The sequence below is a fragment of the Chaetodon trifascialis genome, chromosome 20, assembly GCF_039877785.1.
Source record: "Chaetodon trifascialis isolate fChaTrf1 chromosome 20, fChaTrf1.hap1, whole genome shotgun sequence".
Classification (NCBI taxonomy): domain Eukaryota; kingdom Metazoa; phylum Chordata; class Actinopteri; order Chaetodontiformes; family Chaetodontidae; genus Chaetodon; species Chaetodon trifascialis.
Genome location: NC_092075.1, coordinates 18,692,064 through 18,706,440, shown reverse-complemented (window position 1 = coordinate 18,706,440; position 14,377 = coordinate 18,692,064). Strand labels below are relative to the sequence as shown.

At 44.2% G+C, this 14,377-nt stretch overlaps 3 protein-coding genes across 3 annotated transcripts; 2 read left to right on the top strand and 1 right to left on the bottom strand.

Moving 5' to 3' along the window:
- The first annotated feature begins 827 nt into the window (after positions 1 to 827).
- nim1kb (NIM1 serine/threonine protein kinase) lies at positions 828 to 4,397 on the top strand. Its single transcript, XM_070989200.1, has 4 exons — positions 828 to 1,047; positions 1,555 to 1,856; positions 2,663 to 2,931; positions 3,209 to 4,397. The coding sequence occupies exons 2-4, from the start codon at positions 1,583 to 1,585 to the stop codon at positions 3,962 to 3,964; spliced, it is 1,299 nt and encodes a 432-aa protein (XP_070845301.1). The 5' UTR covers positions 828 to 1,047; positions 1,555 to 1,582; the 3' UTR covers positions 3,965 to 4,397.
- Positions 4,398 to 5,305: 908 nt separating this feature from the next.
- Positions 5,306 to 6,932, bottom strand: gadd45gb.1 (growth arrest and DNA-damage-inducible, gamma b, tandem duplicate 1). Its single transcript, XM_070988813.1, has 3 exons — positions 6,716 to 6,932; positions 6,385 to 6,592; positions 5,306 to 6,267 (listed from the first exon to the last, which is right to left on the bottom strand). Exons 1-3 carry the CDS (start codon positions 6,856 to 6,858, stop codon positions 6,154 to 6,156), a joined length of 465 nt encoding a protein of 154 aa, XP_070844914.1. The 5' UTR covers positions 6,859 to 6,932; the 3' UTR covers positions 5,306 to 6,153.
- Positions 6,933 to 10,963: 4,031 nt separating this feature from the next.
- Positions 10,964 to 12,110, top strand: LOC139348701 (growth arrest and DNA damage-inducible protein GADD45 gamma-like). Its single transcript, XM_070988984.1, has 3 exons — positions 10,964 to 11,064; positions 11,171 to 11,378; positions 11,496 to 12,110. Exons 1-3 carry the CDS (start codon positions 10,964 to 10,966, stop codon positions 11,607 to 11,609), a joined length of 423 nt encoding a protein of 140 aa, XP_070845085.1. The 3' UTR covers positions 11,610 to 12,110.
- Positions 12,111 to 14,377: the final 2,267 nt, after the last annotated feature.

Genomic DNA, 14,377 nt, shown 5'->3' with positions numbered 1-14,377 from the left:
TATTGATCAGCTTTACTATCACAGTGAATTGTTCAGTGAGAATGTCAGTATTAATATAGTCATTCTGGACTTGAATTCCCCCTGAGCATTACTCCTGCCTTACTAATTTGAGCTCAATACCAAGATCCAGACCTTGACGTCTACCGATACATCTGTGGTGATGTAAACGTTGTACCGATCAGGTCGTAATACCTGAACTACACTTGCATCACATCGAAGAAAGCAGACTTGAATTTACTCTTGAAAAATGCTGATGTGATTTGACTGTAGTTTCCACCCTGTTGTCCCTCCACTGCTCCTCACAGGGACAAAACACCTGAATGAGGACGATCGGCCCGCTGAAGTGTTAACCTCATGCTTTGTAATCTCTTTATCTGTGCTGCTCAGCCAGCATCTAAAGGGGGACAGAAAGCTAATCTCTATGAGAACATTGGGTAATGCCGTTGCATAACGTTTCATCTTCACAGAGGCGAGGAGATCAACCTTAGCTGCACAACGCAGATGTTAGAAGTGTGTTCTGCTAAACCTGCAAAGTAAAGCACTCTGGTTATATATGGGATGTAGGTACAAACACTTGTGCACGTGTCATCTATTGCATCCTTTCTGGCCTCATTTTTGCCGCCCTGAACTGGTGTTAGTCATTTGAAGGGATTGGGACAGACCTAAACTAAAACAGGATTAGAGTTCATGACACCACCTTAATCTTTCGTCCCTCAGTGAGGAAGAGGTGAGCTGTGAGGGGTGTGGCCAGGGAAACCCATGCTGTCTGTCCACTGGACTGGTGGCTCAAACACATGCGCCCCCTCCCCTCCCCTGTTCTTGGCCATCAGTGCACAGTTAGAGAGCACGGAGGTGGAGGCCATGCCAGCACTGTTCTCAGTAGGAGAGGACTTTCTGCATTGATTTTGGCACAAAATCCAGCATGTAAGTGAAGAAAATTCCTTTTTCTTGGTCCCACTGGACCAACACAACCGTTTGTTTTTGCGTTGCTGCTTTCAATGGATTCTACAGCTGTGTTCTGATGCAGAGCAGCAATTAGGAAACTTGGTAAGAAAAGAATCCTATTTTCCATCATCTTTTTTGATACAGTAATATGTAGTGTAATATGTAAATGCTGCATAAGACGTGAGACTTTGACATTGGTGTAGTCTGAAAATCTAAATATGGTTTCAGTGAAGCACGGGAGTATTGAATTGTAGAATGGTGTGTAGAATATTTATATGTGATGTTAAGGGGACATTTAAAGGGAATGTCAAAGAAATTAGGTTTCAAGTGGTAATGGGGAGCTGTGATTGATGCAGCTGCTCCCACAAGTTAACACTTTATTTACACTTTAACACCGTTTTTAGTTGTGTTGTTACTGATAAATTTACAGATGTTTGGATGTTTTTTGACCAAATGAAGCACTACATGGTGTATTTAACATCCTACTAGCAATTTCAGGGAAAATACATATACATACACACACACACACCCACACACACACACATATAAAACTGCATGTAAAAACCATGAGCTGGCAAAGTCTTAATGACATTATCATTATCTTTGAAGATGACCTCACCTCCAGCCTGCTGCAGAAATGCCTGGAGGCCAGTACCAGGTGACGAACACCAAGCTTCGCCACAGTATCTACAACCTGACGGACAGCTCGGATGTTGGCCCAGAGGATGAGGAGGCCGATGCTTCTCTGCGCCTCACCCCTCTGCAGAAGCTCACCACCGACATGTGCAAGGACGAGCACACTATCAAGGAGCTGATCATAGGTCGCAGGGTGGGCTTCTACAAGGTCCGCGGGGAGATTGGCTGTGGGACCTTCTCCAGGGTCAAATTAGCTTTCCATGCTTTGACTAAAGGTAGGTGTACATGCTGTCTGACTGACAACAAAGCACCTCTAACTGTGTGGCCCTCATGCCTCTGTTATAGAGTCCCATTTCCTTCACTGTGATCAGTGTGCCCTCACAAACCTAAAACTGAGTGACGAGCTCAGCCCGAAAACATTTTCTGCAGGCTGGACATTACTGAACCTGACAGATGCTGCAAATGTGGAGAACCAAACCCTACCAAAGACTGAAAGCTATAGAGCTTGCTTCATTTCATCAGTCATTGTGCAACACATTGTGTACGCACGCTCTCTGTTCTTCTCTCGTGGGCATAGCATGTGTACTTGACATGAAATGCATGAGTGCATTATGAAAGTAATGCAGTCGTAACTGACCAGAATTTTCATTATCCACTGATGTGCCAATCATCTCTTAAACATTAGAAAATAGTGAAACGGCCCTTTACAAGTTTCCAGATTCCAAGTTGATGTTTTCAAATGTCTTGTCCGACCAGCACATGAAAACCCAGAGTTATTTAATTAACAATGATGTGAAACAGAGGAATTTCTCACATTTGAGAAGCTGAAACCACAGTGTTTGCAATTTTGCTTGATAAATGACTTCAGTGATTAATGAATTATCACAGCTGTTGATGATTAATAATCTTCTGTGGTCTTCAAACTACTTCCATTGTCTCACCAACAATCCAGTTTACAATAAAATGAAACAGTTTTAAGTAAACTTGAACCAGCTAATGTTTTGTAGTGGAGTCATTTTTACCACGATTCCTTGTTGACGGTCAGATTGTCTCCATGTCCTTTCATCTGTCCTCCTCATAGACAAAGTGGCCCTGAAGGTCCTGGACAAGACCAGGTTAGACAGTCAGGCCCAGCGTCTGCTCTCCAGGGAGATCAGCAGCATGGAGTGCCTCCAGCACCCCAACGTGGTCCATCTGTACGAGGTGGTGGAGACGCCGAGCCGCCTCTACCTGGTGCTGGAGTACGCGGGAGGAGGAGACCTCCACAACAAGATCTGCAATGAAGGAAAACTGTCCGACAACACCAGCAAGATCACCTTTGCCCAGATCCTCTCTGCCATCAAATACATGGTTAGTTATATCGAAACATTTCTGAGCTCCATTTTTTGGTTCATTTTTTCTATCGTTCAGTTTTATTTATTAATCCTAATAAGTCACATTAAAACAGCATTTTTGGGACACACCAGGCTTAGACAGCAGCGGCTTTGATGACAAAAAAAAAGACAAAAAACGCCCTGAGTTTCACGTCTTTTAAAAATGATTATTTTAAAAGTCCCACAGAAATTCTGTCGTCTCAGATTTTTGGAATATTCAGAAATAACCCAGCATCTTGTCTTTTTCTACACAGCACAACATCAACATCATCCACCGGGACCTGAAGGCGGAGAACGTTCTGTTCACCAGCAGCGGCTGCGTGAAGGTGGCGGACTTTGGATTCAGCACACGGGTTTCAAACCGCAACGACAGCCTCGACACCTTCTGCGGCTCGCCGCCCTACGCTGCCCCAGAGCTCTTCAGGGATGAGTGCTATCTGGGCCCCCCAGTGGACGTCTGGGCCATGGGGGTCCTCCTTTTCTTCATGGTGACCGGGACCATGCCGTTCCGCGCTGAGACCATGGGGAAGCTGAGGCGCAGCATCATTGAATGCGCCTACACCGTCCCTCCCTGGGTGCCTGGCCCCTGCCAGAGGCTTATCAAGGGTATCTTGAAGGGGGTCCCTGCTGAGCGTTACGCCGTTGACCAGATGCTGGGATGCGATTGGCTCTTACCTGTGGAGTTTCCCTGGTCATTGGTGCCTTCTGATCCAGGGAGCCCTCTGCAGAGCCTGTTGGACATGGAGCGTGAGGACCTGGAGGAGGAGGAGGAGGTCAGGAGCTCACTGGAGGAGCTCGGCTTTACTGCGGACCACCTCCGGAACAATCCGCTCAAAGACAGCCGCAGCCCCATCACTGGGGTTTATCGAATCCTGCTGCACCGAGCCCAGAAGAGGAGGGGCTACGACTGTCCCCCAGTGGTCCGAGGGATGGTCAGGGACCCCAAGAGGGAGGGGCTCCGGGCCTACAGGGGCCTCAGACACACCTCCAAATTGTGTGTGCTTTCATAACAGACTGACAGCAGTTTTTATACAGACTTCTTTTACACAAACACGTTGGTGATTGTAGTTTTTACTGAGAAATACTTTTTGGCAGTCTGTGGCTTTTGATACATTTGTTTCACTCCTTCCAGTGCATCTTTATGGATAGCTTAAGGTATATGTAAAAGTGCCTGATGAAATGAAACTAAAAGTTGTGACATCATCCGCTTATATTCAGTTTAAGAGTGTTTTTGTCCCTTCTCAAAGGATTTGATCTGAAGGGTTTTAGAGATCTGAAGATGTGGAAGAGTAGAGAAAAGTTAGGAAAAATGAATGGAGTCATTTTGTGTAACTTTTTTCCACCTTGGGACCTCTCAGATTTAGAAAATAGTCACAAATTCTTTTTCCGAGTTCCCGGAGCCAAACAAAAAAAAGAGTAACAGTTTACAAAGATATTAAACAAAAAAAGCTGCATTACTTAAAGCTTCATTTTCTGTTTATCAACTGATCACGTAGATCTTTGATGCAAAATCTATTTGTGCACTTTGTCTATTGCATCTACTTTGTTGTGCACAGAGGAGCATTAGTGATTGTAAGTTTGTTAAAGAGAAAGCTGTAAAAAACAAAACAAAACAAACAAAAAAAACACTTAAAGCTTTCCTGAAAAGATTCCTATTGTCAATGAAAACCTAAATAAAGTGGTGAAAAAAATGATGCGTCACGCAGATTTCATTGTTGAGGCGGAGCAGGTGGCTGCTGCTGCACCCAAACAGAGCTCATCTCGCGTCTTGGTGGCCTGTTTACCAAAGTTTCACTAAGTGCGTGCGAGTAAATAATAGTCGGGACGGCAGCTGGCAGGACACCAGATGATACTCAGGACCCCTCTCCGTCTCCACAACCGGCCCAAACCGGCAGGACCCAACCCGGCTGCCCTCTCTGGCACTGAAAGCTGACTAACCCCCCGCTCCTCCCAGCCCTGCCCGACCCCCACCTGCAGGAAGCGGCAGATGGCGCGGCGTGGCTGCGGAGACATCTGCAGGCCAGACAATAGGCGCTCTGTGCGGACCGCTGGAGCTGACAGGCCCAGAGCTCCGCTATTGTGCGCTGCGCCATACACATGCAGATGAGGTCTGCTGGAGGAGGGACCGCAGGTTGTTTTAATAGTGCAGGGGCAGATGACAGGCCTTAGCGCCTTCCATGCAAATCTGCTGAGTTTAAAACTTTTGTTAGTTTCATAACCACCCTCCCTCCTGTCTGCCCCTCACCACCTCCTCCACCCAAACACACACAATACACACATCTGAAGCATAGAACCCCACAGAGAAAGTGAAAACACCACGACAGAAATCTGACTTTTTTTTGTATTTTATTCAACATTTTCCACTTACAGTTCCCAACAGTTGCTCACGTGAAACTGCTGTTATGCCATAAATGATTTTGTTTCCAACATTTTCCAACAGGATCACAGCATCTTCAGACAAATATTTTATTTTTGTTAACATTTATGTCTTCAGTACATGTTGGAAATCTATAAGAAAATCTTTCAAATTCTCAGCATTTTAAACATTAACTTAATTTAGCCATTTTCTAAAGTGAAAGACAATAGACTTTTTTATGTTTTAGAATATTTTCGTCGTTAAACATCTAAAGTGAAACCTTTAGACAGTATTTATTTCCAATACTTTTTAAAGATTTATTTTTTTTGTCATTGTTAAATTTCTAAAGTGAAACCTTTAGAGCATTAAGACAATTCTGGAAAGTGGGAAACATTTCCGCTGATTGCAACTGTTGTCGTGTTGCTCAGCAAAGAGGACGTCTTTAAAAAGTCCCTTTTTAAGAGCGCCTCTTTCTCAGCACCGCTTCTTCTCCTGCTGCGCGTGCTTCAAGATGCGACATTTGCTCTGTGGAGACCACAGGACGCAGAATTCGCTTCTCCTTCCTCTCCAAACCTCATCCGCACAAAGAATGAGGGTCGATGTGTCGCTCTTGTGGCATACCTGACCTCATTCACATAAAGAATGAGAGTCATCTTGGCATGGACGGGACAAGAGGCGACGGTTCACGGGGGCCCCTCGGGCCGGCGCCGTGCTGCCTGGACGGGAATCCTCCTCAGGAGTATCCAGGGATGAGCAGAAACAGGGTCATCCTGTTCATCAGGATGAGTATTTCCAGATAAGAAGCTTCACAGCATCTGAGCAAGAGAGGAGCCGAGGCCCAGATCAGCGCTCGGGGAGGCTGATCTCGGGAACCCAGTCGTTCAGACGGCGGCTCTCCTCACAGAACAGGTGCAGCTTCTCCAGAGCAGGGTCCTCCCAAGACCCGTCAGCTGGGTTCTGTTCAGACAGAGAGAGGAAAGAGGCTTTAGTCACACGGTTCTTTCCAAAAGCATCACACACAGACTTCAGGAGTAATTGAACAGAATAGATTCTCGTCAGCTGAGCTCTACATACCGTGATGAGGACGCAGTGGGCATCTTCAAGCTGCTCTGCCTTGTCGCCAACGATCTCAGCCAGACGCTGCATGTCGCTCACTCTGACGATGCTGATGTCGTTGTCAAAGCAGAAGGACTGGATGAGGGTGAAGTGGATCTGCAGAGCGATGTCACACTCAAACTCCTCATCCATAGCCAGGACGCAGAAAGACACACTGTCCGGGTCACTGTGGAGACAAAACAAAGACAAAAAGCTCATGAGATTTCATCCCAAGAGTACCCAAACTGCCTGATATGACTGAGAAAAATGTAGCAAGCCGAAATCTTTCAGCTGTGAGTCTCATACTTACAGATTCATAACTTTTGCGCACTCGTAGACACCGACGGTGATGGAGTCGTTGTCTTTAGCAGACACCAGGACCTCCTCCAGGGCTTGGCCGGTGCACTGAGCACGTTCGGTGGGTTTCTGGATCAGAACCTCCTCAAGAGTCATGATGAAGATGATGAAGATATTCCGCAAGGGGAGAGCTTTAGAGAGTTTGGTCGGAGAGTAAATCCGAAAGGTAGCAGAGTGCTTTCAGTCCGGCAGACTCCCTCTTTTATACTCTGCAGCTCGTGCGGCGCAGTGAAAGCGCTGCGCCCTGATTGGCTAAAGCTCAATGGTGTATTGGTATGATAATACTATTGTCACACTCTGGCTCGTGGCAGATTGATGGGGGTCATCGAGCCACGCACGCTCCCCCTCTGAGCAGCAGCCCGGCCTGGAACTAAAAATAGCTTCATTAAAAAAAGAAGTTTGATCCCTCAGCAATACTTTTGTGCAAATGGAAGAAAACAGCAGTGATACGAAGTGCAGAGATGCACGCTCAGCATCAACTGCACTTTTACATGCCTTCATAAGAACCCTTAAACATGCACAGAAGCTGCATACTGTCCTTTCTGGAAGCACAGAAACTACTGACAGACCAGTTTTGGCCCCATAAGCCACCTCTCAGACTGAAGAAATGAAATAGGAACTCCACTTCAAGAAAACTCAACAAACTTTGAATATTGTTTCATGCATTTTAGACTTTTGGTAACATTGTTTCAGCAGCAACATGGAGAAAGTGTGAGGCGCCCCCTCCCCCTCTGCGCTCTCCCCGAGCAGAGAGAAAGGGCAGGTGGATGATGCCATCTGTGGACTAGAGGCTGGCCATAAAACGGCCTCATTGTGCGCACAGAAACCCTCTATTATTACGGACCCCATACAAATGCAAATGACCAGCGCGTGCCAGAACGCTGTGCGTGCTGCGCAATCTGCACTGCTGGCCCATGCGGACCACGTGGCCATCAGCTGTCCAGAAAATCTTTGCTTGGTTTTTATTTATTTACTCTGGGGAGTTCGGGGGCCACACAGACTGAATTCTAAAGGAAAACTTGCGGTTTTTTTTTTGTTTTTTTGTTTTTTTTTTTGCACTTTTGTTTGGTATTTGGTGCGTGGATTCACCAAATGTCTCCAAGTGTGATTTTATTTAAACCTATTTTCAACAACTTTATGTTGATTTCCGATCAACTAAACTAAACTTCTACACACAACTCCATTTTATCAATTTCACGGACAGAGCTGTCTCTCCACTCTCCTTATTTGCTTATATTTAGAATTTGGCTTGTTGATCCACTAAATGTTTGGTCTGTGGTCTTCAATAAACTTGTTTCTGATAGCCGTCTAGTAGTTTCCTATCACTTTTAAGCACGACAAAACTTTTACGCACGACTCTATTGCATCTACTCCGCTAATAGAGCATGTTCTCCTCAATAGCTCGTGCTTCTTTGGTACTATTTTATCTGCATAATAATTCAAAACACATTTCGCATCAGGTCAGGCCTGCTGCCACTGCTGCGTAAATAGTGGAAGGGGGCTGGAGAGGAGAGGCGGTGCAGGAGACACAGGTTGGCGGTGATTGATTCAGCGCTATTGTTTAGCGGAAGGCAGAGCGGCAGATGGAGAACTGTCGCTATGAGCCCCCCCGCTCGCCCCATCCTCGCTCCTAAACCCAGGTCAACCCCGACCCCAGGGTGCGCCGTTCTTTTGTCTACAAGTCTCCACGTTCGCCGGTCTGTTGTCTGAGTTTTGATTAAATTTGAATGCCAAAGAGACGAGCTTATGGTCTAAACTTTCAAAATGAAAGGTGTTATCTCCAAAAGAGGCCAGACATGTATGTAGGCAGATAAAAATCACTTTCAGTTTGAGCTGTAAACACGTGAAAGAATGCTCAAAGTGTGTTTTGTCCCACAACAAAACTCTTATCTGCACATTACGGCAGAAACAGTCATTTGTTTATTTTCAAACCGCTTTCAGTTTCTGCAACCTCGTCAGCTGGCCGACAGGCTCGCGTTTGGGTCAAAGTTTGATTTGGATCCAGCTGATAGAGACTCAAACTCTGAGCTATTTTAAGAAGGATCTGCTTGCATTGCCACGGGGTAGGCGCGTGCAAATCGATACCGACCTTTTGTGTGTACATCTGCCAGATGGAGGTCTCCCGGCAGCGCGCGACAGGTGTTGGTGGTCAAAGCTCTTTTCTGGTGACCTGCGGCGATTCAGTAAAGCCCTAGACTTCTTTGTAAAGGTAGACACTGTCTAAAGCTGCAGGATATGAGGATTTTGATGGTAGATATTTAGCATCTGGTGTGTGCAAATATGACTTGGGGTTAGGGAAACAGGAGAATATTTTAATAGATATCGAAAAAGTACAATATTTCTTTATTTTGGATTGATCAAATGTGTGTTTTTGAGTTAGAAAACAGGCAAACTCAATGTAGTTATGTGGGATTTAGCTCAACCTCTGCGTTCGTATTTTGTTTAACCTGAAAACTTATATACTTGAATGAAGAACGGCCATCACGCCCAGCAGGTGCTGCCTGACTTCCTTTGTCCACCCCTCCCTTCACCTGCCCCTGGGGACAGATGGTATCTCTCGGTTGCTGTGGAGAGTGATGCAGACAGAGAGATAAAACATGCAGGCATCTCCAGATGCCACGCGCCTCAAGTGAGGCCAGGCTTTACGTATGTAAAGCAGTGGCGCGTGCCACTGCCTAATCTACAAAAAACTCATGCAGTAAATTGGTCATGAGTCACGAAAGTCTGTCTGACATCCAGTGAAAGTAAAAGGTCATATCAAACTCCAGCATAATGTTTAGAGCAATATGGAATTCAGACTTTGATTTTGGAGGTTTTACACAAAAAATTCAATGCATGGAAAAGTTGTTTCTATTGATGTGAACAGTGAAATCAGTAAAGTGTTCAATTTTCTGTGTAGTTATTTTTTAATATTTCAAGATTCAAGGTCACGTTTGGAGATGTACTTCTGGACCAGTCCAGTCAGCCAGTAGCTTCCAATAATTTTGATTCAAATTAATCGATGAAAATCAATCAGCAGGCTCTTGAAACTTTTTACAATTGTGACTGTATTTCTTGTCTCAGTTAGATTTTCAAATGTTAACAATTAATTACATTAATTGTGTGGTACTACAGTTTATGTTAAAACCTAAGCTAATGCATTTTAAGTGCAGATTGATTTAAAAAGTTTGCACTGTATTACCGCATACACGTTTCAACTGTGACCAAAATGAATGCAGATTTGATGTTATGCATTACACAGTTCAAGCTGCTTGATGATTTATTGTCATGTTGCAGAGTGGAAGCCAATGACTGACTGGACTAGTTGGGAAAATATGTTTAAAAAGCTTAATCATGACACCTGAAACAACACAGAAATCAATAACATAACAAAAAAATATAGCACTAGTTGAGGGTTTCACTCCAGGTTTTTCAAACCGCTCCAGGAGGTGTGAAAATCAAACTCATGAAAGTTGCTTGAGGTGTGTAATCCAGTGAACACCAAATCTGCAGACACGTTGGTTGAAGTTAGATTATCATTGCACATTAATGTAGTTAAAAGTTTTACATTTTTTAAGTTTTAAATGCAGATTTGATTTGAAAAGTCTGAACTGAAGTACTTTATAATAAGAATGTCAATTGGCAGAAGGTAATGCAGATGTTGACAGTGATTTCAGCTAATAGATCTTCATAACGTGCAGAAATGAATGGAAATCAATGGCTGCCTGGAATATCACAAAATTGCATAAGAAAATCTAAAACACAGTGTGGTGATATATTCATTGAATATTCAGCTGTGATGTAAAGTACTGTAGACGTGAACATGGAAAGCCTTTGTATGGTCCTTGTTTGAATGCAAGTTATTGGTTGCTTCTGATTCTTCCTGAACTTTGAGGACATGGACAACAACAGTCTGGTCTTCCGGTGTAGTTTCATTATCTCTGTCAGCTGAAAGAATCATTTAAAGGTCAGAGAGTTTCTACATCTGATCCTTTCACCCAAAGCTGCCCCCAACTTTCTAAAACTTTTCTATAGGCACGCGTCCCTGAGGGTGGGAGGGGGCTGAAGGCCTGTTGTAGCCATTGTGCCCGGAACAGCCAATCAAAGAGTGAGCGTGTGCCGGGTCTGCGGTATAAATGCTGGCAGATTTTGGGGGGTAGCACAAACCCTCTTCTCTGGACTTTCTGATCACATCAGCTGAACTGTAAGCTCAAACGTCACTATGCAGTCTCCTGGAAAATCTCTGAAAGAAGCTCTGGTCTGTGCTCAGACCGAGGATCGACTCACTGTTGGAGTCTACGAGAGCGCTAAAATTATGACAGAGTAAGTGAACTGAACATGACATAACTACAACTGTGGCATTCTCTCTGAAAACCAACATGATGAAGAATGAACAGCAGCAGCTAACAAAAGGTGACTTTTCTTTCAGTGACCCGGACAGTGTGTCTTTCTGCGTCCTGGCTATGGATGAGGAGTTTGAGTGTGACATCGCTCTGCAGATCCACTTCACCCTCATCCAGTCCTTCTGCTTTGACAACGACATTAGCATCGTCAGAGTGAGCGACATGCAGCGTCTGGCTGAGATCGTTGGCGACAAGGCAGAGCAGCTTGAAGATGCCCACTGCGTCCTCATCACGGTATGTAGAGCTCAGCTGACGAGAATCTATTCTGTTCAATTACTCCTGAAGTCTGTGTGTGATGCTTTTGGAAAGAACCGTGTGACTAAAGCCTCTTTCCTCTCTCTGTCTGAACAGAACCCAGCTGACGGGTCTTGGGAGGACCCTGCTCTGGAGAAGCTGCACCTGTTCTGTGAGGAGAGCCGCCGTCTGAACGACTGGGTTCCCGAGATCAGCCTCCCCGAGCGCTGATCTGGGCCTCGGCTCCTCTCTTGCTCAGATGCTGTGAAGCTTCTTATCTGGAAATACTCATCCTGATGAACAGGATGACCCTGTTTCTGCTCATCCCTGGATACTCCTGAGGAGGATTCCCGTCCAGGCAGCACGGCGCCGGCCCGAGGGGCCCCCGTGAACCGTCGCCTCTTGTCCCGTCCATGCCAAGATGACTCTCATTCTTTATGTGAATGAGGTCAGGTATGCCACAAGAGCGACACATCGACCCTCATTCTTTGTGCGGATGAGGTTTGGAGAGGAAGGAGAAGCGAATTCTGCGTCCTGTGGTCTCCACAGAGCAAATGTCGCATCTTGAAGCACGCGCAGCAGGAGAAGAAGCGGTGCTGAGAAAGAGGCGCTCTTAAAAAGGGACTTTTTAAAGACGTCCTCTTTGCTGAGCAACACGACAACAGTTGCAATCAGCGGAAATGTTTCCCACTTTCCAGAATTGTCTTAATGCTCTAAAGGTTTCACTTTAGAAATTTAACAATGACAAAAAAAAAAATCTTTAAAAATTATTGCAAATAAATACTGTCTAAAGGTTTCACTTTAGATGTTTGATATTGATTGAAAAAATACAAATAGCATTAAAATGGAAAAAAAAATACAAGTGAATCTGATCTTGAATCTTGATGAAAAATCTGAAAAAGAAAAAAGAAAACTAAAGCTGAGAATATAGTATTTTCTGAACGTTTCACTTCAGCTTTATTCATGTCAAATGAAACTTGTTCCCTGCATAGATGACTTCTTGTAAGAGGAAAGCATAGAAATAAAATATTTGAGTTTAATATTGCTCTCTGACTGTGTTTGACTTTATCACCTGAGGTTACAGTTGTCTGAAGCACAAATCAAGTCCCATGTAGACCATGGCTTTGCAATCCTGGTCCGGTCTGATTTGACATTTTGACTTTCTGAGTCCTTTTTGAGGATTTCTGTACTTTAAAATCCAAGTCTTGAACAACTCAGTCTGAAACTCAAACAACAGCAAACATGTCATGTCCTTATATCTCTACAGTACCTCTGTGCATGTTGACACATCACAGCTCCTGAGAGGCTCGTGCAGTATTTGCTCCCTCTGAATGTGAGATGCTTCACTAGAATCAGTCAAGTACCCTGCACAAAAAATGAAATTTAGTGTGTCAACTAACAAAATGCTATGAATCCCCATCAGTGAATGTGCTGATCACAATGTAAGTCATGTGGTTGGATGATGGCAAGGGTGGAGGTACCCTTGGTAATTTCCCCTGAGCTGATTAGATTAACTGACCACACACTGGGCTGTCATTGATCAGCAACAGTCCACCAGTCACCATGCAGGCATCAGGCTTCCTTTTCCATTTAGAACACATAGTTTTAAGGGATAATTTGACATCTGGAAAAATGTGCTTACTTTCTTGTAGAGCATTAGATGCTAAGATAAGACAGCTTTATCTACCCTGAGCGAAAATGTTGTGGAGTAGTTGTAATAGAAAGTAGGAACGACAATAAAAGATCAATAAAGATTGAAGTATGAAAATGTATCAGTCAACTAAGCGTGTTTCCCCAAAGTATTCCTTTAAAGTGTTTGAGTCAGCAAGCAACGGCATCAGTTTAAGAGCTAGTGTTCACGCTGACGTTAGCTTCACTGCTCATCGTTGGCATAGCAGTGGTACTGACACAGAGACTGGTACAAAATGTATCTTTCAAAGCCGAAAGATTTTTTTTTTTTTACCCAGTCAAATCCAGGCATGCACACACACTGGATGAGTGGCTGCTGTACTATAGCAGCAAAATGTTTCTGCCATAAGAACTTACTAGAGTTGTGAAATACTGCGTCAAACTGCTGCAGCATCTTGGCATCTGACAACCACTAGCAAAACTCATCGGATGATAAGCTGCTGCGACTTGGCATTGGATAAGACAGTCAGCTGCCTGATCAGACTCAATTCATTCACAGGAAGTTATTTCAGGAGTTAAATCACAGTGACTCTGAGCGGGTGAGATGTTTCGTATCTGCTAACTTATTGCTTTTGCGAATCCGTCTATCAAAACTTCAGGTGAGCTTTCATTTTCGTAGCAAATGTTAACGTACATTGTTACTCTTGTCATTTGGAAGCTTGCAGCACTTTATTTGCTCAGGCCAAAGTGAATTATGCAGCAATGAATGTCCATGAAGTGAGACAGTTTGCCGACAGTTAAGTTTGAATCATCTCCATGATTTGCTGGTGACAGTGTGTTAGCCTTTCCCTTCCACAACGTGAGTAACATTACTGACTGTTTGAAGCCACCTCTCTGACGTGTAATGTTAGCTAAGCTAGCTAACGTGACCTAACTTCATGGTGTTTCTCAACTCAACTCAACTCAAGTAACCAAGTACATTTACTCAAATACTGTACTAAAGTAAAAATTTGAGGTACTTGTACTTGGGTATTTCTATTTTCTGCTACTTTCTGCTTGTACTCCACTACATGTCAGACTTAAATACTTTCTACCCCACCACATATTTCTGTGACAGGTTCAGTTATCACAGAAGTTACTTTGCAAATACAGAATAACAGTACAAAAAAATATAATCAATAAATGATATTGTTATATCAATTAGACTTTATTAGTTTCCAGAGGGAAATTCACAAGCTCCTGTGTTTCCAAATGTAGATGTGAAATGCTGGTAAAGGCAAAGAGACTTCAAAGCTAAAAAGAAATTAAATCAGGCTGTGTTCTCCCTCGTCTCTCCCTCTCTCACCCCTCTGTGTCTCTCGCTCATCCTC

Bases quoted from the DNA above. Each gene is read 5' to 3' on its own strand.
- LOC139348701 (XM_070988984.1), top strand. From the start codon at position 10,964: ATGCAGTCTCCTGGAAAATCTCTGAAAGAAGCTCTGGTCTGTGCTCAG. The intron at 11,065-11,170 runs GTAAGTGAACTG...CTTTTCTTTCAG, and splicing joins AGCGCTAAAATTATGACAGA to TGACCCGGACAGTGTGTCTT. The intron at 11,379-11,495 runs GTATGTAGAGCT...CTGTCTGAACAG, and splicing joins CCCACTGCGTCCTCATCACG to AACCCAGCTGACGGGTCTTG.
- nim1kb (XM_070989200.1), top strand. From the start codon at position 1,583: ATGCCTGGAGGCCAGTACCAGGTGACGAACACCAAGCTTCGCCACAGT. The intron at 1,857-2,662 runs GTAGGTGTACAT...TCCTCCTCATAG, and splicing joins TTTCCATGCTTTGACTAAAG to ACAAAGTGGCCCTGAAGGTC. The intron at 2,932-3,208 runs GTTAGTTATATC...TTTTCTACACAG, and splicing joins TCTCTGCCATCAAATACATG to CACAACATCAACATCATCCA.
- gadd45gb.1 (XM_070988813.1), bottom strand. From the start codon at position 6,858: ATGACTCTTGAGGAGGTTCTGATCCAGAAACCCACCGAACGTGCTCAG. The intron at 6,593-6,715 runs GTAAGTATGAGA...TTGTCTCCACAG, and splicing joins TGCGCAAAAGTTATGAATCT to TGACCCGGACAGTGTGTCTT. The intron at 6,268-6,384 runs GTATGTAGAGCT...CTGTCTGAACAG, and splicing joins CCCACTGCGTCCTCATCACG to AACCCAGCTGACGGGTCTTG.